The 25826-nt window shown below is 44.1% G+C and overlaps 2 protein-coding genes across 2 annotated transcripts; one reads left to right on the plus strand and one right to left on the minus strand.

Moving 5' to 3' along the window:
- Positions 1-200: 200 nt before the first annotated feature.
- On the plus strand, positions 201-16759 carry gna13b (guanine nucleotide binding protein (G protein), alpha 13b). Its single transcript, XM_084038203.1, has 5 exons — positions 201-520; positions 6905-7134; positions 8967-9017; positions 10577-10777; positions 11795-16759. Exons 1-5 carry the CDS (start codon positions 238-240, stop codon positions 12164-12166), a joined length of 1137 nt encoding a protein of 378 aa, XP_083894329.1. The 5' UTR covers positions 201-237; the 3' UTR covers positions 12167-16759.
- slc16a6b (solute carrier family 16 member 6b) lies at positions 15143-25610 on the minus strand. Its single transcript, XM_084038200.1, has 6 exons — positions 25430-25610; positions 23122-23369; positions 22423-22566; positions 21048-21176; positions 19617-20492; positions 15143-19436 (listed from the first exon to the last, which is right to left on the minus strand). Exons 2-6 carry the CDS (start codon positions 23351-23353, stop codon positions 19162-19164), a joined length of 1656 nt encoding a protein of 551 aa, XP_083894326.1. The 5' UTR covers positions 23354-23369; positions 25430-25610; the 3' UTR covers positions 15143-19161.
- Positions 25611-25826: the final 216 nt, after the last annotated feature.

The following is a 25826-nucleotide window of genomic DNA, read 5'->3' on the forward strand; positions in this document are numbered from 1 at the left end:
CAATATTTCGTTTACAAACATTGCCCATTCCCCACTCACCCATTTCCCCCGTTGTTATCATTTTTTTAAAATTAAGTCTCGGCTCAGTTCAGTATTTACGAATTGGATTTCAAAGGTGAAACTACACTGTCGAAGTTGAGGTGGGTAGATTCCTACGACACGTGAATGCAGCAGTGGACTGGGGTGAGCGTGAGCTCAGCCCTCCTCGCTGTCTGTATCGATGAAGTTGTTTCAAAGATGGCGGATTTCCTGCCGTCCCGCTCCGTTTTATCTGTATGTTTCCCTAACTGTCTCCTCACGAGCGGGGAGGCAGAACAGTTGCGGAAATCTAAAGAGATAGATAAGTGTATTCATCGAGATAAGACGTATGTTAAACGATTAGTAAAGATCTTATTACTTGGGGCAGGCGAGAGCGGCAAGTCCACTTTTCTCAAGCAGATGCGCATTATCCATGGGCAGGACTTCGATCAGAAGGCCAAAGAAGACTTCAGAGCCACGATTTTTAGTAATGTTATAAAAGGTAAGTCTACGCTGGCCACCCATTGTGTCTCATATGTTGAAGCGGGCTTGTTTTGACCTCTGTATTGGTCGCGTACTTGAGAGTGGGAAGTTGGTAGCCATGCTAGCTACAGCTGGACCGATTGGAGGGACACTTTTCTGTGTCCGACTAGCTAGCTAGTGTGGTTAGCTGGTTAGGCGACCAAGAAACGCCCATGTTATTTGTGTTGGTCTACGCGGTGGGACTGGAGGAGACGGCGGTGCGTGCCGTGGGGGCATTGTATGTGTTTATTCATTGCTTCCCATATATTAATTTTCTCCTTTCTTAATGTTACGTCCCAAATGGTTTGACATTGTCCCAGTGTTTCCCCTTTGACGCCGAAACATTCCACTAGCGTGTATGGCGAGACCGTAGCCGTAATATAATTTGGCTGTTTAGCGTGACTGTAAACACCCATATCAGCAGACAGACGCGGGCTAGCCCCCTCTAACCGAGCTACAACAGGTCTGAACCACTTTCTGAAAGTTGACACATTGAAAACGAAACTGCGCCCTCAGCCAGTGTGGTACGAAACTCGCAGTCAGCCCATGCATCATCTCACAGGTGATCCGTTACTGTGTTTGCACGTTGTTTGCTGTGTAGTGGTGCTAACATGGGAAATGTTACGGGTTGTGAATGCAGTTTGGTTTCCACATCAACAGTTTAAACGCACATATTCAGGGTGAGTTCATGAAAAGTGGGACATTTTGTGACCGTTGTGTTATAGGACGGATAGACGGGTTGGTTGCAAGGTCGTCTGCTAACACTGTTTCCTAAACTTTTTTCTGTGGACCCACTTTTTAAAAACTACAAACCAATATTAATACTTTATAAATTAGCTTATTTTCTTCCCCTCTCATTGGTAAAACATAATGTTCACCAGACTTTTATATTAGGTGCTGTGTTAAAAAGAATGTTATAATTATCAGAATAATACGAAGTCTAAATAAAAGTCTGTGGAAGAAATTCTGCAAATTGAATGTGCTATCAGAATTAATTAATAAGCCAATTAAGTTTCAAATTGCTTTGAGCACATGTTGCATCATGGGACAGTTGACTTTTGGTGTTTTGTTAGTCATTGTGGAAGGAAAGCACAGACAGACACTTGAAATGCTGCCTTAAATGAGTCAGAGATGATATACATCATGTATTGTCATATGAATTTTCTCTGCTGGGGAATCTGGAGATTTCAAATCTGATAGTGTGTTCAAATGTTAAAATCTGAACATTGTTTTGGCTCATGACTTTTGCCCAATATTGAGCTGTATCACAGAAATGATTGTTCATTAAATGTATGATGTGTTGCTTGTTTAGTTTTACCAGAAAGGTATCCCGATACCCTGCCGTTAAACGGTACAATACCCCGTTTTAATAGTAGTGGTAATTTAAGTATGACAGTGTTTTAACAAGAGCAGTTCCTATGAGTTGTGTTGATGTGCAGCGCTGCTAGAGGACTGAATGGATCCACAAGAGGACGGTTTTAACTTTGCAGCTGTCAAAACATAACCTACAGGTCCAGGATTTAGCTAGCACAGCTAACTAGGAGGAAGGAGTCAACAAATGACGTTAAAAGAATATTGAAGCAGGACACGAACCGCTCACCGACTGCACAATCCCTCTCTCATAAAACGAGGAAAAACAACACGGCTCTCATCACCAAACAAATGTACCGGTAAAACATAGACTCAGCATCTTTTCTGAATCTGACCAAGCATCTCCTGTAATTCCCATAACACGTAATCCACCAAAGAGCACGTGTTAAAGTATTATTTTACCGTGTTTCTCAGTAACGTGAGGTGGACAGAAAGGAAAATGTGCTTTTTAAAAACTTTAAAATAAATCACACAAAAAAAAAAACAAGTATAGGGGACATCAGATCACTGCAAACTGTAACATAAACGCCTACATTATAAATTCATACACGTTTTAACATTTAAATGATATGAAAACTAAGTCCAGTCAATAAGGTAAGTCAATAAATTGTAAGGTCTCGCAAAGATATTTACAATTATCTTTATAGTGCTCGCGTAACTGCAGAAAAACATCAAGTTTTCTGACTTTTGGCATCAAATTGCTGCCGGAGTATCCGTTGCTGTGACATCCTTAGAATTAACATAGTTTGAACAGGCCGTCTCCCTTCCTCCAATGCATCATGCTGGCACTCAAACAAGAAAAACAATTGGTATGTAAATGTGGTGACGGTTGCTGCTACGCATTAGTAGCTGACCATTGCTATCAAAGAGGTTAGCCATCCATCAGCTGGTAATGGGGAAACTTTTGGCATCGTTCAGCCTTATGGGATTGTCTGAGGGGAACTTGTTGGTGACAGATTACTTAGCATATGTTGCTCATATTGATGTAGATGTCTATATTTGCATAGCACATTCATACTTCACCCGGTTTGTATTTCTAGACTTGCCCTTTGAGTCAGCGGGAAGTCTGTCGGTGGGAACATATACACACCTGCAAACTGGTCACCTTTTGGCTACAGTCACCTTTTTTATGTCAACCAGGGTAGTAGAAGTGAATGAAGAGGGTTTTAGTTTTGCATGTTGTCACCTTTTTCACTTCTCCAGAGTTTGTAGGTCTGCATATAGAATCATCAACCGGTTTGATGCTCATGTGGAAACGGTGTCATCAATCACACTATTTTCTCCTTTAGGCTTGGGACGAATATTCTGCACCTTAATACCCTTTCATAGAGAAAATACATCCAAATTGCAGTTTTCAAGAAGACACAATATTCATTTTGGCTAAATGTAACTGAGCGCTGCTGAGAGAGTGACAGAGAAGGTAGACAGCACGCGATGTTCCTGGAAGTTATTAGTAATAATATTTTGAATGATAATGTGATGAAAGACGCTTCGAACTGTTCGGCAAAGCCCTAGTTATTTGTTCTAAAGAGGCACAGGACAATATTGTTATGTGATAACTGTCCAAATATATTACACAAGCATATAACATTATCATAATGTTATTAATCGAAATATGTTTAAAACTCTTAAAATGGCACCAGGACATACTATATTCACTTTATATTTAGTGAAGAAACAAACGTTTTTTTTTTATTGAGAAATAATGAATCATAAGGTCTCCCTGCATAAATAAAGGATAAATAAATAATAATACAATATTTGTTTTCTTTTTAGAAAAAAGCTCTATTTTACACGTCTCTGCCATGATGGCGAGCTAGACAGCATTTTCAAGTCATTCATTAATATTTATGATTATCCCGATAATAGAAATTCACTTCAAACAATTAGTTTAGTAGTATTTTTTACGCGTTCCGTGATAACAGTCCTTTATGGTCCAATCCAGTGTGAGTGTGCGTGCCTGTCGGTGTCGTATGCAAACATGCCGCTGTGAAAGTGACGGGTCAAATTCAATTTTGCCCGTTAATGTCTTAATAGTTATAATTGTGTACATGAATGGGAGAATGAGCAAATAATCTTGTCATTGGCAAAAGACCTCAACTATTGGCGATCGCTCTGATCATTAATCCCCAAGATCAGCAATTAGCAACACACTGTGTCCGGCAATGAAATACATGCAAAGACACACACTTTAAAGGTCCTATATTCTACTGTTTTTCATCAATTTCTCACAGCTGTCAGAGGTCCAACAACACTGTATTCCACTGTATTCATCGTCATTGCCCCAAACCCATCCGTGTTCCTGAATTTCAGTTGTCTAAAAGTTGCTCAAACGTGTTTTTCATAATATGGGACCATTTAGTGAAGGCGATAGGCGCCTCCTTAAATGTTGACGATTCAAATCAATAGCGGAGCAGCATCCAGGTAGAACCTGTTCTTTTATTAGCTGCATCATTCCCAGATTAAAATAAACACACTTTTACTGAACTCACACAGAGAGGTAATCAATCGGAGGTGATCACATTAATAACATTAAGCCATTGATTTCCAGAGAGGGCAGCTTGTATTTGTGCTTCCATGATGTCATGGGTTGTGGGGGGGGGGGGGGGGGGGGCAGTTACACGTAAACTCCCTTCTTGAACAAGTGTAAATGGGAAGTGGAAGGATGGAAAGGCTTGCTCAGCTTCAGTCAGGGGGAAGTGACTTGCCGCTTGACGTGGTTAAACCGAAAAGGAAACCGTTGCTGTCGTTTCAGGATCAAAGTGAGCTAAATCAGTCGGGGGGTTAACAGACAGCAGCGGTGACCAATTATTGACATACTGCTTACATGTGTGCTACGTACATGCTATCATGAAATGAAACCTATTTTTCTGCGGTGAGGTCATCCATCGTGATGAGTGGATAAGAGGAACCTTGTGACATCAACGCCACTGATACACAACTCTCTTCCACTTGTTAGCCAACGGGTTGCTTTGTGTGTGTTCACTCAACGGTGGGTCAAATCACTCATAATCACAGTCCCTGTTGTCAATTGGAAACATTGACGAGCCGTTCATCTATTTGTTGATTTGGTTCAGGTTTATTAACCAATAGAGACATTAGTTGAATTTGATTGAATATAAATGGATCATTCTCTCCCGACTGACAAAAGCATTGTTCTGTGTAGAGTGAGGAACGGTAATATTGTGTTCTGATTTTTGCTGACCCTTTTAAATGGACCAGGTATCAGCCAGATATGGAGGTGGGACCATCCTGATTATGTGAACTTTAGCACATATAAACATATGATTATGAAACTAACAATTACATGGAAAGTCAGTAGTGTCTATATTATATTTCCCTGTTAAATGTTTCTTTTTTCGGGAGCTTTGCCTTATCTGATGTAAGGGTCCAGAGACACAGGGTGTGTCCCTTTGTCTCTGGATATTAAATGTTCATTTCCATTTTACTATAGTGGTCATATCTTTTCTCTTCACTGAAGTAGCATATCCTGTTACATGGTTACGTTATTTTTGATATACAAAGCAGCTTGTGAAACAAATTGATTCTGCTGGCAAAACATTACACTGCTCAAAAAATAAGGGAACACTTAATCATCACCGTCTAACAACAAGCCAGTTAGGACTGCAGCTATCGATTCTTTTAGTAATCGGATATTTCATACTTTCTCCTTATTAAAGGGCAAGTAGAACAACCCTTTTTCATTGCTATTAAATTGCATATTATAATCATATATCAGTCAAAACCGTAGTGCCATATTAGAGTCTGGGTTTCAATAAACAATTGTCAGAAAAACAAAAAAAACACATAAATAAATAACAGTAATTTCAGAGTACTTTAACCTAAACACAACTTAAAACCAAGGCTACCTTGTGTCATGAGGAGTTGTAGCATTTATTCACCCACAAATACCCACAATGCACTGCTACGTTAGCAGCTGTAATGTTACGGCCGACTTCATACTCGTCACACTGGTCACGGCTGCAGTACGTCGGTGAAACCCTGACAGGTTCTAGCAGCAGCTTAGCTTTGCTTCATACTGCAGCTGCTCATAACTGATGATGATTTAACATCAGGTTGTTGTTGCAGCTGGTGGATTATTAGGCTCAATGGTGAGAGGTGCAGTGATGTCGGCTCCTATTGTGTCTTAGTAGTTTTATGAGGCTGCGTGTTTATTGATTCTTCCGTCTTTGTTTGTTTTATACTCAAATTTCCCATCCAGAGAGCCATCCATCCATCCATTGTCTACCACTTATCCTGTATTCAGGGTCGCTGGAGCCGATCCCAGCTGTCATTGGGCGAAGGCAGGGTACACCCTGGACAGGTGTCGCAGGGCCGACATGTAGAGACAGACAACCATTCACGCTCACATTCACACCTACGGGCAATTTAGAGTCAGCAATTAACTTTGGACTGAGGGAGGAAGCCGGTGAACCCGGAGAGAACCCACGCTTACACGGGGAGAACATTCAAACTCCAACCGGGGCCAACCCGGGAATCGAACCCGTGACCCTCTCACTGTGAGGCGACAGTGCTACCCACTACACCACCGTGCAGCCCCCATCCAGAGAGCCAACATTCGACAAATTAAGGATTCCGTTCATTTTGACAGCCAAAAGGTCCAAAATATGTTTGATAACATAATATTGTCATCAGCCCCAAAACTCCCATCCATATCGGTCGGGCTGTGCTGACCACAACAGCATATATTCTTGAGCTGACACACACTCTCACATACACACACACACTCTCACATACACACACACTGCAGACAGCTGGACCCACGTGTTGCCACGGTCAGCAGGGCAGAGCAGGCGTGTTTGAAGGGGTGAAGCACAGTTCTCACCTCCACTGCTTCAGCCAGACAGAGATTGGCATCAGAGAGCAGGAGTTCCTCTTCCTTTCAAAGGAAACGTGAGCTGTAATGCAATCTGTAAAGAAAGCAATCATTGAGACTAGAATACAAGTCTGACGTGTTTCCCTGCTTCTTCAGGTATTCGAGTGTTGGTGGATGCTCGAGAGAAGCTGCACATCCCATGGGGCAACCAGTCCAACCAGCGGCACGGCGACACCATGATGGCGTTTGACACTCGGTCGGTGATGGCCCACGGTCACGGCATGGTGGAGGCCAAAGTTTTCCAGCATTACCTGCCGTCCATCCGGGCCCTGTGGGCTGACCAGGGCATCCAGAACGCCTACGACCGCCGCAGAGAATTCCAGCTGGTGAGTAGGAGTGTTACCCAGCAGCCACAGTGTGAGCACTTTGCTTAATGTATCGCACCGTGCAGTGCTTTGATATACACGGTCAAAGTGCTGAGTCGTGTGGTGGGTCACTATTCATGTCTATATGATGAGGAATGAGCTGTTCAGACAGGAAACACCGCGGCCTAGCTGGACACACACCAGTGATCGGTGGCGCCGGCCCTGGTGTGTGTGCAGCGTATTCCTGTGTATCCAGTATTCTTGGAATACCAGTGTATTTAGAAATCCCAACGGTATGATTTTCCGCTGCTCTTTCATGATGCTTTATTGATGCGATCGCGTGACCGGATGTACTTTGGGACGGGAATCGTTGGTTGTCTAACGATTGGATACGATTTGTATTATCGAGGTCATGATTTCATTCAGAATTGATTTTAGATTCAAAAAGTTTCCGAATTCATCACGATTCAAAATAGATTTTTTTTTTAATTAGTAAGCTTTAAGCTTCAGGTTATACTCCCGTCCTCCGTGAGCTAATAAAGGCTGTATGAAGAAGAATGGCATGAGAAGTGTATGGTCATACACAAAACATAAATGGTATTGCATAAATAAAATTGTCAGGCTTGGGCTAGCCATTTGCACAAATACTTTTTTTTATTAGTATTTCTTAATTCTCACTTTCTTAGTGTTTCTTATGTCAAGTTCCACAAAAATAAGCCTTCATTCTCAACTATTCTGGGCGCAGGTGCTTGGAGATGAATATTGGGACTTTTGTGATTTGGATGATCATGATGTGAGCCCGGGCATTCGTGGAGGTGCCGAAGTACTCCACTTTCATCTTGCATATTGATTGACTCATGAACTGCTCCGTCCTGGGAGGTTGTAAAATCCAAAATGCGCCCCAACACCTGCTTTTAATGACGATGGAACAAGCTGAATTTGTTCCTGCTCTGTTTGGCACTTAACTGAGTCAAAGAGCTAGCATTAGCAGTGGCTGACTAGCCAGTAGATTGCTGCAACAGTCTTCTACAGAAGCTGCGAAGTGCACACGGTGAGATGGAAAACCGAGTTCTATCTTTTCTATTGGAAGTTATGAATCGATTTAGAATCTTGGAAGATAAGAATCACAACAGGTTACATCCATCAAGTTTTAATGTCCTGTGTTGTAAATGTCTTTTATTATATTTTCTGTTGGCTTTGCTGCAGTTTTGATCGTGGTCTCTCTAATTCTGATCAGAAGAGTCGATCAGGTGAAGCATCAATTCTGAATGAAAACGTTTTAGAGCAACGCTACGGCGAGCTCCCTGCTCAGTGTTTGCATATGGACGGGGCTATCTGGAGCAAAATGAAGTGAAACTGAGGTCTCTCTCTCTGAATGTATAAAGTTGGCCTTCTGCTGAGTTTGACCAGCACGATGCTAACGTTTACCTCTGCTTGCACCGCCACTGAGGACGGGTGAGTACCGTGTACAGACGAGCATTGACAGCAGCAGATAAAGGCTCGTCCTCACAGTCGATGTGGCGGAGCTGCAGCTGCTGAGCGCACACAGACGAGCTAATGAAGGCTGCTTCTCTGTCTCCCCCACGCCCTTCCTTCCTCCATGTCTCCCTCACTGCTCCCCACAAGTTTACACTGTGGTCCAACAGTGTCCCGCTCTCACTCACAATAAAATCTAAAATATTGTGAGTGTTTTTCTCTTTACTGCAATCCTCATGCAATCATCCCATCCCTATTGCTCACCCATTCCCAGTATATCGTGACATATATACATATGAATATAAGTACAGTATATACATCATCACAGCTCTGCACACAAAAAGTCACTCAAAACATTCTGTCTTTCTCTCTCTTAGGGTGAGTCAGTCAAGTATTTCCTGGACAATTTGGAAAAGCTCGGACAGTCGGTAAGTCCCGCCCTCACTGTTGAGGCTCCACTAATCACAGATCCCCAGCAGACAGGGTGGCCCATAATGATGATGATGATGATGATGATGGCTGTGAGAGCACTCGGCTACTTTTGTTGAAAAGAGAAGTAAAACCGTTCTCAAGCCATGTGTCCACACTGGTTAGTTCCTGAGTTCACTCACTCTTCCTCCATGTAGCTGCCTGCTAGCTGACACGAGTTAAATACTGAAGGGAAACACCGAGAACACGACGTGTTAGCACACACACATGTTGGCTTTGTGGTTTCTGAAAAGTGAAGCCAACGCTGATTGCCTTTAACTTGCATTCTCTCTACTGGCCATCAGAGGGCGACTCCTCTAGGGTCAAATAGACCATAATTGGAGGGAGGTCCCTTTAGCGACCTGTCAATCACAAGGTAGCCCCGCCCTAAAGCAAGCCCTGCTTTATGGTCTATTTGACTCTAAATGGATCATCATTTACTAAAGGCTGAAGACTTGAAACTAGAGGTCGAGACCTTTAACTCATGTTTACAATGTTTACGGAGATGATAAATCAAGTGCGAAGTTGGCTCATTTTCTCATAGACTTTATAATTTAACTTTTTTTTACTTTATCGGAGAGGAGTCGCCCCCTGAGGGCCAGTAGAAAGAATGCAGCTTTCAGGTATTTCATCATTCAGGTATTTCATCATTGGTTTCACTGTTAAGAACCGGAGGCTCTCCTGGCTAAGCCTTTTAACAGCCCCGCCCCCTCACAAACACTCACATTTGTTTATGCGCTATGGTATTTCAGGAATGCAGTGTTTAACAGAGATGTCCCCTGCAGCAGCAGCAAGTGTGTGCACTGTTTTTAACAGGAATACAAAGATTTCTTTCTTTCTTTCTTTGTATGTAGTTGGATAGTTTCTAGGTAATATAACAATTCTTTTATATGGGTAATATAATAAGTTTCTCTTGAAGATATGTAAACAAATTTGCTTCTTTTTACAGCAAAAAAAGACCTTAAAATATACCAATGAAGCTTGAAATGTTGACTTATTTTGTCGATGTCGAATCAGTGCTGATGGTAAATGTAGTTCGCTCAAGAAATAAATTCCCCAGTGCTGCTATATTGACAGAGAAAGCTCATCTCTGCTGCTGTGCAGCCACACCGGCTGTACCTACATATACCAGGATGCATTGTGCATACGTAGCGAGTTTGCTACGTCTGATAAATAAACAAAATGAACTCAAACATGTCAATGAAGGAAACTCTTCATTAAAAACATTTTTCCACCTGAACAGAAAAATACAACATACACCTTCTGACTTCAAGTTTCCACCAAACTAAAACAGGCCTGGTTGTAAAACACACTTCCTCTAAACTGGACAGAAACAAAATGTAGCTCACCAAACATGATCAGGAAGAACAGCAGACTTCAGAGACTCATCAGCACAAACTGCTGACAGAGATGAGGTTGAAATTTGGCACATTTTCCCTTTTTGCTCTTATTATTTTAACTGTTTTACTCTCTTTACTCTCTTTATTTTTTCTAAATCAATCTGCTAATCTGCTTGCAGGACTACCTCCCCAGCCAACAGGACATCCTCCTGGCCAGAAAGCCCACCAAGGGCATCCACGAGTACAACTTTGAGATCAAGAACGTGCCCTTCAAGATGGTGGACGTGGGCGGTCAGCGCTCCGAAAGGCGGCGCTGGTTTGAATGTTTTGACTCGGTCACTTCTATCCTCTTTCTCGTGTCCTCCTCTGAATACGACCAGGTGAGTCAGCTAGAAATGAGACCATATGAACATTTCATGGAACTGTGATCCTGCCGAAAATACACTAAAAACTCACTTTACAGTTTGATAAGAAACATTTCTATTGCCTCATGGATGAGACATGTTTTACTGTACATATTTTTTGTGAAAAACAATGAAATGAATAATGTGATCATGAATCATAAGTTCTCCCTGCATGAGTAAAGGATAAATAAATCAAATGAATCCTGTATTGTTTAAAATCAGGCTCTATTTTTCTCTGCTCTACCATGACCGTGAGTTAGTCACTCTATGAACGATTAACCTCATAATGGAAATTCCCCACAATCAATTTTAAGAAGAATTCCTGAACATCGCAGAATTGACATGTTCACCTGAATTGGACCAAAATGAAATTCAAGGGCATAACATCACAAATCTCGGTACATGAAAGCTGCAGGACGACGCAGTGAAACTGTTGTGGCCTTGTCTTATAAATATTTCTGAGAGATCACATTTCCATGCTTGGAAGAGTCGATAGCATTTCCTTTCAGTGTTGTTCGATCCGTCCAAATAGCCACTTTATGATTTCCTCTCTTCTCTCCGGTAAACAAGCTCAGGGTTTAATTGAAATACAAACATTAGTATAGAGTAGAGCATATATATATATATATATATATATATATATATATATTTGCACACGCCACGTTCAAAGTCACTTTAATCACCTCTCCTCACCATTGACCAATGTTTCTCAAACTTTTGTGCAAACGAAAAAACAATTAATTTCAGATTATAGATTCACTGAGAATTTACAAGAAAACAGTCATGAATTTGCAAGATTATAAAGTAATACATTTATGAGATTAATAATTAATGGGAAGGAAAAAAGACAAATTTGTAAGAACATATATATTTTGAGATGAATGTGGCAAATGTACGAGAAAAATCGTCTTTTCACAAAGTCTGTCTCATAAACCTGCTCATACCAGACATACCCTCAGTCCCCTTTAACCACACACATCTGATCCCGTCTAGGTGCTGATGGAGGACCGGCAGACCAACCGGCTGAGCGAGTCCCTCAACATCTTCGAGACCATCGTCAACAACCGGGTGTTCAGCAACGTGTCCATTATCCTGTTCCTGAACAAGACCGACCTGCTGGAGGACAAAGTGAAGCAGGTGTCCATCAAAGACTACTTCCCCGACTTCCTGGGCGACCCCACGAGCCTGGCCGACGTCCAGCGCTTCCTCGTGGAGTGCTTTCGCAAAAAGCGCCGCGAGCAGCAGCAGAAGCCGCTGTACCACCACTTCACCACGGCCATCAACACGGAGAACATCCGGCTGGTGTTCCGCGACGTCAAGGACACCATCCTGCACGACAACCTCAAACAGCTGATGCTGCAATGAGGTGGACTGACCAGGAGGAGGCGGGGCCGAGGCCGGCTGGAAAGTGGGCGTCGAGGTGCCTTTATTTCCTCGCCGTGTCCCTCTTACCATTCATCCTCCCGACGGGACTTTGAGCGGCCCCTCACCTTTGAACTTTGACTGTGTATTAAAGCCACCACCACTACTACCATTCCCCCCCACGCTTGCTCTCCGCCTTACTGAGCTTGTTCACTAAGACTGATAACGGCGTCAGGCTCAGAGCCTTTAAACCACTGTAAATGACCTCTGACCCCCATCCACACCCTGCAGCCAGTCCCCCCCCACCTTTTGTGGTATTTCCTCACTATGTGTTGCTCTAATTCACATACACACACACGTGTTTCTATGCTGCTCTGACCACTGTTGCTATGGAAGCAGACGGAGAGGAGGCGGGGCTTGTTTTAAATTTAGCGAGTAGTCGCCAGGTGTTCTGTTGAGAACAAGGCCTTGTACCGGACTGTGAGGCGCGTTCACGTGAGGGTTCAGGTCTGTCCCGCTGTCAGACCAGCGAGTCCTTGAGGACTCTCTTTCGGACTTTTCCAGTCCTTTATGAACACTTGCCTTAAGTCTGCAGACTTTACCTGAGGGATTTACCCACAAGTCATAGCGTTGCGGTTAAACATGGGAACCCCACAGGCATAAAAGAAGGTAAACAAAGAGGATGACACCTGGTGTTCAGACTGGTATATGACATTGACACAGAAACATTAGCATTAATGATTTAATATGGATGATCATTACGCACCTGATTTATTAATCAAATAGTTATTTTATTTTGGCTTATTGAAGCTGTTTGAAGTCAATTTTGAGTAACGCCACATGTCCAGCGATGCCACATCTGTGTTTCTCTCACACTCCACCAGTCCCCAGCTGACGGCAGTCCCCGACGGTTCAGGGTTTCAGGACTCGACAGGAAGTAACAGAGAGAGATAGGAACGCCGGCTCCAAAGTCCACTTTGTTTTCTAATCATTTTTCTAATATATGAATATACTGTATGTAACTATGCATTCTTCTTAACTTATATTTTACGGGGGGTAACATTTTGTGGATTTGCGGACGGACTCTCTTCCAGTTAACTGGACTTCTGCGTTGAAAAGGAAACCCCGAGCTCTTGGGGGCGCTAGTGCAGGCTAAGTGTGAGCCATGGTATTTTTGTTGTTCCTCAGGGCACGTTGTGAAGCCCACCTCCGTGATTAGAAGCCAACCTCAACAGAAATGAGACCGATGTCGTTCCTCTGTATGCGTCTGCGGAGAATGCCACCTGGTATTAACATGTGATGTGTGTCTACATGCGTTATCCAGATTATAACATCTGCGTGTGTCATGGTATGACTCCGCCTTGTTGCTGTCTCAATGATTGGGTCTCAGAAGGAAGTCTAGACCTCCTAGACGCCTGGGTTCACACTGGACATGGAAGCGAATACACTGATAATCGGCTACAAACTGTTTATTCTATAACTCATTCTGTTCTCCTGGAGTTTTAATTCCCCTGATTCCCCCGTTTAATTTAATTTATTAGAAATAGTGTCGTTGCTGTTGATGTACATTCGACGTGGTCTAGTGTAAAATCGGGGTTGAAGAGTGACGGTTTAGGAGACGTCTAGATGTAAGGTGTGAGTTTGACCACAGGATCCTTTGTGTTTATTCACTTGCTGTAGATGCACCAGAGAGGAGGCGGGGCTTATCTCCATGGAGACACCAAGCAGGTTTCATCACGGCTGAAATAACCACTATTGCTATTTTGTACGTCCAGTGTGAACCCAACATCAGATGGCATTTTTCATCACCACTCATTTTCATTATCCAAATAATCCAGATACTCACTACATGTTAATATCAGGGCTCCGTGTGCGTCTGTTTTAATCTGGCTTGTTGCATCTTTTTATCCTCGTTTGGAGCTTTACCACGGTGTCACTAGTGCAAAGTGTCCGCAGTACACGGGAGTCGTGGACGTGTCCAGTGTCTGTTTGCAAGACGCTGTTCAGGCCTGCTGACTCCATCACTGCCTGAGGTCGTTGAGATTAACGGAGACTCAGAAATGTACAACATAGGCAGAATTTGAGGTGTCTTATTTTCAAAATGTCCTTGGAAGCTTTTTAAAAGGGGGCTCTCAAGGACAAACGGTCAAGTCTTCCTCCCAGCAGGATTGTGCTCTTTCTTCCATTGTGTGTGTGTGTGTGTGTGTGTGTGTGTGTGTGTGTGTGTGTGTGTGTGTGTGTGTGTGTGTGTGTGTGTGTGTGTGTGTGTGTGTGTGTGTGTGTGTGTGTGTGTGTGTGTGTGTGTGTGTGTGTGTGTGTGTGTGTGTGTGTGTGTGTGTGTGTGAGAGCCCATACGAGGCTCCGCTGGTTCATGCTAACACACGTTCTTCATCATCACCGGGATCACATTTTCAAATGAAGCTCGTTCATCGTGCCGTTACATTTCCCCCCCACCATTAGAGTGGATTAACACAAACGGTTTCATTGTTTTCAGGCTCATGTTCAATCTAGTCGCTAATCGCCATGAAGCCTGAATAACGTGGCGTTTTGAGCCCGGACAAGCTCAAGCTGACCCACGACCTCTGACCTCAGCCTTAGCCCTCGTCTACACTGGATCTGTCTTCTCTCTCGGCTTCCGTTTGAGCCTCTACGGGAACGTCGGTGCAAACTAGAAACCTGCTCGTACTCAGTACCGGCAGCTATATGAGCTAAAACACGCCCATCTCTTTGTTTTCTTCTTCTCGCCGGCTCGTCATCGAGGAACCAAAGATCCGAGCAGCTGCCGAGTCGGCTGCTGGTCTCGTTGGTTCCCCGATGCCGGTCAGTGACGCGGTTGTTCAGGAGTCGCTGCTCTTCTTCAGGTCATTATTTCTGTTTACATTCCATTTTTTCTCTCCTGCGTTTTGCACAATGTCCGAGTTTGAGACGAGGCTCTGATATTCTATTTAGATTTGAATGAACGTTAATGGCTGAGATGTAGAGACCATTCAGACCATCTGTATCCCCCGGGGCTTCCCCCCCCCCCCAAACACACACACACTCACACACAAACACTCACAAGGAGCCTACTGTCACTTAACATGTGTGTTAGCATGAAGCAGCGAAGTCCCGTGGCTGGTTTATGGAGTGTGCGTGTTCCCGTCTCGAAAAGGAAGTGGACCAACAAGAATTCTCTTAACTGTTACACGATCGCGTCCAGCCAACACTCCCGCTGCATCTTATATAATTATTATATAATTCCTTTTTCATGGTGGACACATGAATTTAACGTGACTGTTACGTCTGGAGCTGGTGACGTTGTATTCAAAACTGAGGAAGACTACTGATGGAGGAGGAAGTACGTTACAGTCGTGCTGAGAAAAATTTGATTCAAATTTGGTGACTGCGTCCGGCTGTGTGGATCCAGCCCGTTGTCATGTGATGACTTCGGCCTCACAGAACGCTTGTTGTCGCCCCAACAAACGGACACTATGAGTCAGCAGGCCGGTTGCCACGGCGCCAGCTCTGAACAAACTTGGATTGTTCGAGCGGCGACCGGATGTCGTCACACCGGAGGACGGGGAGCTTTAGCGGATGTTTCACCGTGATTTCAGGCTCCGCGGCCTGAGATGGCCTTTCAGAGGCGACTCGTAACCTGAGCGATAAAAGTCCCGTCCTTCTAGAGCACTTGTTCAACCCTCGTCTGACGGATGCAGGGAACGATGGGGGCTGAGGTCACGTCTGACGTTTTACAAATTATGAAGAAAAAGTCTCTTTTGTTAAAAATCCTAAAATGAAGTTAATTTGAAACCAAATGTACAACCGCCAGCATTTTGGAGAGTTCAACCGACTCTCACAGGCGTGTCATGTGACCAAGGTGACACCTGAGTCGGCTCTAGTCGCTGACAAGGAGACGCATTAGGGAAGAAAAATGCCTGTATGTGAAATCTACACACACAAAAAAGAATTTCCATGTATGAAAGTTTTATTTCTGAGAAGCTTTACTTCCACCCCGACTCTTAAAGACTGCCCGGCGGTGACTGTGATGTCACTGTCGGGCCTCAGCATGCCTTAAACCAACGAGCTTGTGTTGGCAGCGAGTCTCCGTCACACGTCCTCCACCAACTCTCTTGTGTCTTCAGTCCCTCCAGTTTGATTATCGCTCCCAAAGCTCCACAACCAACCAGACTGCCTTGGAACATTTCTGTGAATCTGACGTTATTCTCTGCTGTTGAAAAGTGAAAGCAGCGTTTGCTTGTAAATACCAGTGAGAGGACGCCAGTGTCACCTTCCACAACCAATGACTCCTTAATAAAAAGGATCATCTCCTGACTTACTGATGATTCTCTTAATGCCAGTGTCTTATAGAAATATCAGTGTAATCTGCCAAATAGACTGATGTTTAGTGCCTCGGCTGTCCGATCACCTGATCCGGTTTTTCTATACGTTTTGTTTTTTTCAAATGATGCCTCACAGTTTGATGTCCTCAGGCGAAACACTTCTGCCAGTTTAGCTATTTTCAGATAGACGAGCTTTCATTGTACAGTCTAACTTATACTGTCTTACCTTCTACTCTCCTCAATAAATCAAACATAAAATAAACAGTTTTTTATAAAACGTGCTCTTTATTGAATGTTTGTCGAACGACTGAAGACCAGAAGGAACTGCTTTTAGCTCTGTGCTGGTTTGAGCTGGATGTTCTTATAAAGCTGCTTAGTCATGTGACACAAACCTAATAACTTCATAAATTGTTCAAAACATTTGAACATATCATCCTTTGTTATTTACCAATTAATTATACAGTGTACATATAATAGTAATAGTGGTTTCTTCTATCAGCTCTCAATACAAGTAGCCTACAGCATTACTTTTGGTGCATTTCTTGTGTCTGGCCAGCAGAGGGTGCTCTTTCACTGCTTTTACAGTTTTACCCAAAACCTCCAATCACATTTCCAGAAACTGGTTCAATTTCTCCCTAAAGACAAACTGAGTTATTTACTTTATCAAAACTCCAAAAAGCTCTTGCAAAATAAAACCCTGCACTCAAAATCATCTTTCCTAAATAACTTATTATTTAGTAGTTCAAATAACTATACATTTTTTTCTTTTATGAAATGGGTGTCAAAAGAATTAAAAGTTAACTTACACAAAATTTAAACACTTGAAAAAACAACCAGATGAAAAACCTGATCTGTCTGGAGGATGTTTTATTTAAAAAACACATCATAAAGCAGTTCCACACTTAATCAAAAATGAGCATCGGAACAAATAGTTGAATTCAAGGTTATACAGTGAGTAAGGAAAGTCCTGTTGTGTTGGACCAGGAGGCATCGCGTCTTTTGGAGGCCGCCGTGTGGGGAGAGCCCATGTTAACTAAATAACAGCCTCACATGTCAAGCTGCTAATCGGCGTGTAAACAACCAAAAGGAAGTGGGCCCGGGTCGAGGCCACATCCAGCAGATACAAACAGAGCAGTATAACAGCATGGTGGGGAGAACAAGGATGCTCTCAGTGGGATCATCCACTGTGTGAAACTTAGTGCAAAATGCCATTTGTTTCTGGATTTGCATCTGTTCAAAGTAGTTAGCACCATCATCGTTTCCACCTAAACAAACACAGAGCCCGACCGATTTAACCGGCCAATATGGCAGCTGTATCGGCGCGTACGCTGATGTGCACATATAAAACATACATTTTTGAAGAATCGAACATGGCAGGTGCTGCTAGAATGATTCATAAATGTCAATGTCACATATGTGTGTGTATATATATAAACACACACATACATACACATGATATATAGATATACAGTCGTCACCAGTACAGTTCAGCATGTAACGGTTCTTAAACTCATGCAAAATGAATCCCACAACCTCCAGCATCAGACTCATAGAGCTGAAGCTCTTTCATTCGTTTTAAAGGAGCAGTGAACACTGCTGCAATATTGCTTGCTTGTAGATGATAAATATCACTGACATAAAAAGACTAACAGACAGCAGAGACCTCAGTCTCCATGCATCAAAAGCATACAGGTAGTAGATGCATTCATTGATTCAGGAGAATGTGTTCAGGCCATGCGTTCAGCATGGACAGGATTTTGGTCTCAAAGGAGGAGGAACTGCTTCCTTCCTGGAACAGAGTGAAATTCAAGCTTATCAGAACATGAGAGACCCCTGAGATCTGGGACTAGCAGGATCTGTGAGGACTGTCTTTGGGACTTTGGGCGACTGCAGTGTCTGGTTCAGACTCCATGATGCCATCCTGACAACTGTAAACAACGGTGAGGCAAAGGAGGAACGGTGTTGTGAAATTGACGAAACATTTCTGTTACTAAGGCGACAACAGCCCCGCCTCCTTGATGTTTCCCCCAGGGACGATCACGACAGAAATTGCAGAGGTACTTCAGCAGTAGGCTTGGGTGCTATTATGGCATACGAGGAACCTTTGTAGTGATATGACATTATGAATAAAATTGAATAGTGACCAGCAGACGCCACCAGAGGTCAGTGTCTCTGTCGTGGAAGGGGAAGCTGAGCTCAGAAACTCATCCATCTACTGTTGCCTTAAAAAGCTGATAGTTTATAGTAGGGATGTCAGTTGTGGTTCATTTTGCATTTGGGAAAAATAAACATGTGACATATTTTTTTACTCCAGCGAGTTTTGCCGCCGCATTTCGAAGGGGTTATATCCATCCAGTTTTATTGTTTCGTGTTGTAAATGTCTTTTATTTTCATTTCTGTTGGCTTTGCTCAGTTGGTTAATCTCTAAATGTAATATACGGTCATATACGTATCCCCTCAGGGAAGGTATGAAAAAATGGATAGCGTCCAAGCCCAGATTGAAGCTATGATTGGTTGGACCGACATGTATTATCACCTGATATCGTGACCATCATACCGATATGCTGGAGTCTGAACCAGACACGAGTGTCACTGCAGCCTCTCGCAGTGCATCTGGACTGTTTCTGCTGTTGGACCGGGAGGCGAGGCGTTGGTTATGATGTCATTCTGTAGTCATGTTCATATTACAGAGGAATTGTCCTGATCCACAGCCCTTCTGACCGGACTGTCCTCCAAGGCCAACTCCAACTCCAAAAAGTCCGCCTGCCCGCTATCCTGAGACATTTTCTCCTCTTCCTCGGTGCTCCTGCCTTCTTCTTTGTTTGTGCAGCGTCCTCGGCACATGCCAGACTTGGCCGGGCCGACCAGAGCCAGGCAGATGGCACTGAGGCCCATTCCCACGGCGCAGGAGTAGAAGGCAGCGCCGTAGTTCTTCGTCACATCCACCAACACACCTGGAAGATAAGGCGGCTGTTAGGAAAGTAGACTAGAGAGGTTCACTGATCAGCCCCTCCAGGGTTTCACAGGCTTCTTTGGGGATTAAAATGCCTGATTTTCACAGCAACTTTCAAACATGAATTGAGATGTATGTCGCAATGTTTTAGACATTCTAAATCTCGTACTAGATCTCGTACCTCCTAGCGGCGGCCCTGCCAGCCCAGCAAAGCTCTGGATGCAGATGTACACTCCCACAGATGACCTCATCTTCTGGACGCCAACCACGTCCCGCTCTGCCAGCATCGGGATGTGAGTGGAGCCGACGGTGCCCATGAAGTAGCCGTAGAGGGCGCAGCAGACCACCAGGCCCCAGAACTCCCACACCACGGTGAAGGCCACCAGCACGAGGCAGAGCAGAACCACACAGCCCAGCAGCACCAGGGTCTTCCTGCAGCGCACTTTGTTCAGCACCACTCCGATTGACAGGCGGCCGAAGATCTCGGCCACGGCCATCACGGACAGCATGTAGGAGGCCATGCTGGGCTCCACGCCGCGGCTCTTGCTCAGTTCCACGATGTAGAGCTGCGGGGCGAAGAAGCCCAGCGTGGCGAACAAGCCGAAGAGGGAGTACCAGATGAAGGCACCGTCTTTAAGCACCGAGAAGTCCAGAAGTTTGGGGCTGGACAGATGGAGAGGACCCGCCTCTACCTTGACTTGGGTGGGAGGTGCGGAGAGTGACTCTTTGTCCTTCACGTCCCACTCCATCGCTGCCTTGCTTTCAGCTCCCACAGTCCTCAGGTCTACATTAGAAGTGGAGCGGGAGGTGACACCCGAGTCCTCTGAACCCTGGGAGCCTCCTGTAATGGAGGTCCTGGTTTGTTCCATCTCCAGCTCGTAAACGGCCTGCTTCAAATGGAGACGCTCTCCGTCTGACGTTTTGTCCTCCTTCACAGGCTCTGGCTCAATTATGATTGGACGAAGGAGAAGCCCACAGCCAATCACAGAAGCCTGAAAAGTGCCGAGGACAACCAGACAGTAGCGCCAGCCGATGTGTTTCTTCAGTGTAGTCAAAGCTGTGGAGAGAGGAAGGTAGAGGTTATTACTACTGTGATTTACTCAAAGTCATCATATTTCTATATCGAAATGTGCTTCATGTAAATAAAATGAGCAGTTATGTTTGAATGTCACTACGTCAATCAGAGACAAAGCTGTTTCCACTGTTAGCTGCAAACATTCCCTCAGAAGCAGTAACATAAAATGGATCATTATGAAATGAAAACGTGATGCAGGAGACAAACCTGCACCAGTAAAAGCTCCACAGCGAGTGGTGAGGGAATATGAAGACCCTGAAGTTATTAAATATTCATAATGGCTCACAGATTCATAACGGCAGACAGTGATGGTTAGGGGAAGCAGAATATTGATCGTGGTCATTAACTTCACATATTTACAGGAGTTTATCTTTTCTCTTTCTTGTCATGTTGGGAAGGTGCTTGCTAAATCCACCATTCCACAACATTTTCCCAGCTCAAGAAGGAACTTTCATACTCAACATTATTATTATGATTATTATAGTTACATATAATTAATGTTATATAATGTTAATATTTTAATGAATGAACACTCACCTGGAGCCAATGCAAATATGGCGAAGGATTCCCCGGAGGAAGCGACGGAGGTAACGAGGGCTCGCCGTCTGGAGAAGTACTGGGAGAGGATGGTGACGGTGGGGAGGAAGGTCAAACAATAGCCGAGGCCTGTAAACAAAGGAGGAGAGCGTTCTAGTTTTCCACTTCTGCTCCGTTCTTCTTCCTACACACTACAGATAGCTGTTTCCTGTTTAGAGGATGGATGGATGGATGGATGGATGGAAAGATGATGGATGGATGATGGATGGATGGATGATGGATGGATGATGGATGGATGGATGGATGGATGGATGGATGGATGGATGGAAAGATGATGGATGGATGATGGATGGATGGATGGATGGATGGATGGATGGAAAGATGATGGATGGATGATGGATGGATGGATGGATGGATGGATGGATGGATGGATGGATGGATGGATGGATAGATGATGGATGGATGATGGATGGATGGATGGATGGATGGATGGATGGATGGATGGATGGAAAGATGATGGATGGATGATGGATGGATGGATGGATGGATGGATGGATGGATGGATGGATGGATAGATGATGGATGGATGGATGGATGGATGGATGGATGATGGATGGATGATGGATGGATGGATGATGGATGGATGGATGATGGATGGATGGATGGATGGATGGATGGATGGATGGATGGATAGATGATGGATGGATGGATGATGGATGGATGGATGGATGATGGATGGATGATGGATGGATGGATGGATGGATGGATGGATGGATGGATGGATGGATGGATGGATGGATGGATGGATGGATGATGGATGGATGGATGGATAGATGATGGATGGTGGATGGATGGATGGATGGATGGATGGATGGATGGATGATGGATGGATGGATGATGGATGGATGGATGGATAGATGGATGGATGGATGGATGGATGGATGGATAGATGGATGATGGATGGATGGATGGATAGATGATGGATGGTGGATGGATGGATGGATGGATGGATGGATGGATGGATGGATGGATGGATGGATGATGGATGGATGGATGATGGATGGATGGATGGATAGATGGATGGATGGATGGATGGATGGATGGATGGATGGATGGATGGATGGATAGATGATGGATGGATGGATGATGGATGGATGATGGATGGATGGATGGATGGATGAATGGATGGATGGATGGATGGATAGATGATGGATGGTGGATGGATGGATGATGGATGGATGATGGATGGATGGATGGATGGATGGATGGATGGATGGATGGATGGATGGATAGATGATGGATGGTGGATGGATGGATGATGGATGGATGATGGATGGATGGATGGATGGATGATGGATGGATGATGGTTAATTACCTGAGACCACTCCGATGGTGACGTACATCTCGTTGATGGAGTTGCTGAAGGCCGAGCTGATGGTTCCCAGACTGATGAGGAAGCCTCCCATCATCACCACTGGACGATAGCCGAAGCGGTTGCTCAGCAACGTGGACAGGGGGGCTGGGGAGGAGGTGGTCATTTCATTGAATCATATCAACTCTGTCATAGTTAGTCCGCATGTTAAACAGACAACTGTTACTTCATGTAATGTTAGAACTTATTTCTGATTCTGGAAAAAAAAAAAAGAATAAAGGCCAGTCATGCAGAATGCTGTATTTGTTAGACAAAAACATATCCCATTTATCTAATAATCGTATAATCTTAAAGATGATCATAAATCATAATGTCTCTGCATAAAGAAAGAATAAATACAATTGTATATTTTTGTATCTTGTATTCTTAAAATCAGTCTATTTTTATCGATAGTGTGCTACACAGCTTACCGTCGTGAAAAATATGATTATATTTACAATTATCCTGATAATGGAAAGTCCAAAATGATGGATCATGTTGTGACATTTTTATAGACTTAACAACGAATCAATTCACAGAGAAGACATTCAGATGAATTCTTGATGAATGCAGCTACGTATACCGATCTCTCCCGCTGCCACACTGTAAAATTACAGTACTACTACTAAAGAGTTCTAGAGAGGAAACACACATATGACTGACCGGTGAAGGAAGAGATGAAGACACAGATGGAGATCACCCACGACACTCGGCTGTTGCTCTCTCCAAACTCTCCCATCAGATCCTGGAGGAAGACACCCAGGCTCTTGAGGATCCCATAGGTGCAGACCTCCACCAGGAAGAAGGCCCCTGCCACAGCCCAGCCCCAGCCGCCATCAGGCACCTCTGGGTACACCTTCTGAGCCAAACAACGCTGGGGACGGGTCACCCTCATAGCTGCAGCAGGCCAGCTGGAGGACAGAGATGGACAGGGAGCTTGTTTAAACGTCCTACTTGAAGTTTTACTTTCATGGGGACAGGAGAACAAATAGAGCGTAACTTATTTTATTGGTTTAAACTGCCGATATTAACAGGTTGGTACATACACTGGCCGATCTGTCTAGATATAAAACACACATTTTAAAAGAATCTGATATAGAAAGTACTGGGAGAATCATTTGAAAATGGTGTTACATAGTTCACCCAGCAGAGCACACTATCACTTTCAATATGTATACAACCTGATATAATATTATACAACACAGAGGAGCCCTGTCAGTGTAGCAAAATGGAGTCAAGAAATGTAGCAGACACCTCAGTAATGGTCAATATTTTCCATCATGCCATCATATATCAATATCAGCTGATATATTCATATTTTATTCCATAATATTGGCATCGGCCCATAACATCCCATCAGCCTGGTTTTATAATGATGACAGTTCGTTCATGTAGGAGCTTGGTTTTATTTTATTTGTAAGGGATATATATGCAACATGGAAACACTTCCTGTTTTAACTGTTCCTGCACTGTTTGCCTCCAGCGTCCAACATAATGCTCACTTCCTTCATCTTCACACAGCAGCTGAGAAGCAGCACACGAGACCGTAACGTGGCCCTTGAGAACTGAAGTGTTTATTCATGGAACAAACTGAAACCTACACAGTACACCGTGTACCCTCCACCCACAGGAAGGGAAGTCGGACTTCCTCAATCCAAACAGCACCTCGGATTTATCCAGGAATGGATTAAACTAAGCTTCATATCCTGCAGTCTGGTGGTTTTTATGCATTAATTATGTAAAAGAAATGACAAAATTCAGGTAGCAGCAATAAACCGGAATATAATGCAGTAAAGCTCTCAGGTAAATATTAGTTATCTTGGCTGAGCTAACACACATGAAGACATTATCTACTCCTCTGTCCTCTTTTTGTTGCTTAAATATCTTTATTTGCTCCTGAGAGCGACCCATTCTTTCACACATGTTTGTAGAAACAGTCTGCATGCCTAGGTGCTTGCTTTTATACACCTGTGGCCATGGAAGTGATTGGAACACCTGATTTCAATTATTTGGATGGGTGAGTGAATACTTTTGGCAATATAGTGTATATGTGATCACTAAGGTGTCAAGAATGGAGGTGTAATCGTTTGAGAAACATGTAATTTTATGACGATGAAGTCATCATTTAATGAGAATAAAATCATAATATTTGGAGAAAAGAGCAGTGAGTCCCAAACAGAGACAGTGATACATTCTAATATACACACTAGTTGACAGACTAATAATAATAATAATGATCATGATAAATTGCAGCTTCTACTTCGAGTGTGTGAGCTCATTCCACAGGACTCCTGCAGCAGCATCAGCATCAGCCAGCTCGCAGTGCTTCTGTCAACATCCTCTTCTTCTTCCCCTTTGCGGCGTTTTCACCGGACGCGATAGACGCGAATACAATCGCGACGCGTGTATCGCGCCGCTTGATCATTTTGGACGTTTCGCGTCATTCGCGTCAGACGCGTCATTCGCGCCGCGTCTCATCGCGCGCCGCCTCCGCCTGAATCGCGTGTCATCGCGCCATTCACATTGATTTTCAATGTAGAGTCGCCGCTCAATTCGCGTCCGGTGTGAACGCCCCGTAACTTGCAGCCATTGTTGTTGTTTGCCTACTGCCATTGTCTCACTGACATATGCGGGGAGGTAACAACCGGCCGGCTGCGCACACTTCATTGAATGTACTTGTGTGGCTGGATGATAGCCCTTTAGACCGCAGCGCAGACGAGAAGGGATGGTGTCGCTGCGCTGCATCCCAACGGTTTCTCCCAGCTCAGCGGTCCCTGCTTATTAACGCTAGCTAGCCTGTATTTGCACAGCGAAGGTGATTTATCTGCCGGTACATGTGGCTCATTGCTGTGTCACTAACATAACAGCAAGAAAGGTAACGTTCTGCCACCAGAAAACTACCTGGAGTTAGCTGATTTTCATCCCTCCCTGGGAGCTAACGGTAAACGTTAAGCTAGCATGTTTTACTCACCGGCAGTTGACTAGAGACGCTGGAAGGAGACGTCTGCTCTCCTCCTGTCTCACCGTCACGCCATTTGCTCTTCAAAGCAGCTGGAGCAATGATTTACGTTTACTTTTTTTTTCTTGAAAAATTGCCACTCCTGCCTTAAAAGGGCAAATAGAGAAGCCGGTATCAGTACGGTCTATTTTTACAGCACCACAGCCCGCAGCATCCTTTGTAAGCAGCTCTTTACCGGCTCGAGCCGGTACTCTCACGCGGGCGCGCAAAGGCCTCTCGGCTTCATGAGCGCGCAGGGCGTGAGAGACGCAATGAAGCGCACGATGAATACATTACTGAAGTTGTGCAAACATTACTGGTGGTGCATATGTTCTACACAAGCATTACCATACGATGCGGCTCATTTAAC

The sequence above is a fragment of the Eutrigla gurnardus genome, assembly GCF_963514095.1.
Source record: "Eutrigla gurnardus genome assembly, chromosome: 20".
Classification (NCBI taxonomy): domain Eukaryota; kingdom Metazoa; phylum Chordata; class Actinopteri; order Perciformes; family Triglidae; genus Eutrigla; species Eutrigla gurnardus.

Excerpts from the sequence above, each read along its gene's own strand:
- gna13b (XM_084038203.1), top strand. The coding sequence starts at position 238 with ATGGCGGATTTCCTGCCGTCCCGCTCCGTTTTATCTGTATGTTTCCCT. Across the intron at positions 521-6,904 it reads TTTTAGTAATGTTATAAAAG|GTATTCGAGTGTTGGTGGAT; the intron begins GTAAGTCTACGC and ends CTGCTTCTTCAG. Across the intron at positions 7,135-8,966 it reads GCCGCAGAGAATTCCAGCTG|GGTGAGTCAGTCAAGTATTT; the intron begins GTGAGTAGGAGT and ends TCTCTCTCTTAG.
- slc16a6b (XM_084038200.1), bottom strand. The coding sequence starts at position 23,353 with ATGAGGGTGACCCGTCCCCAGCGTTGTTTGGCTCAGAAGGTGTACCCA. Across the intron at positions 22,567-23,121 it reads CTTCATCTCTTCCTTCACCG|CCCCCCTGTCCACGTTGCTG; the intron begins GTCAGTCATATG and ends CCTCCTCCCCAG. Across the intron at positions 21,177-22,422 it reads CACCATCGGAGTGGTCTCAG|GCCTCGGCTATTGTTTGACC; the intron begins GTAATTAACCAT and ends CTTTGTTTACAG.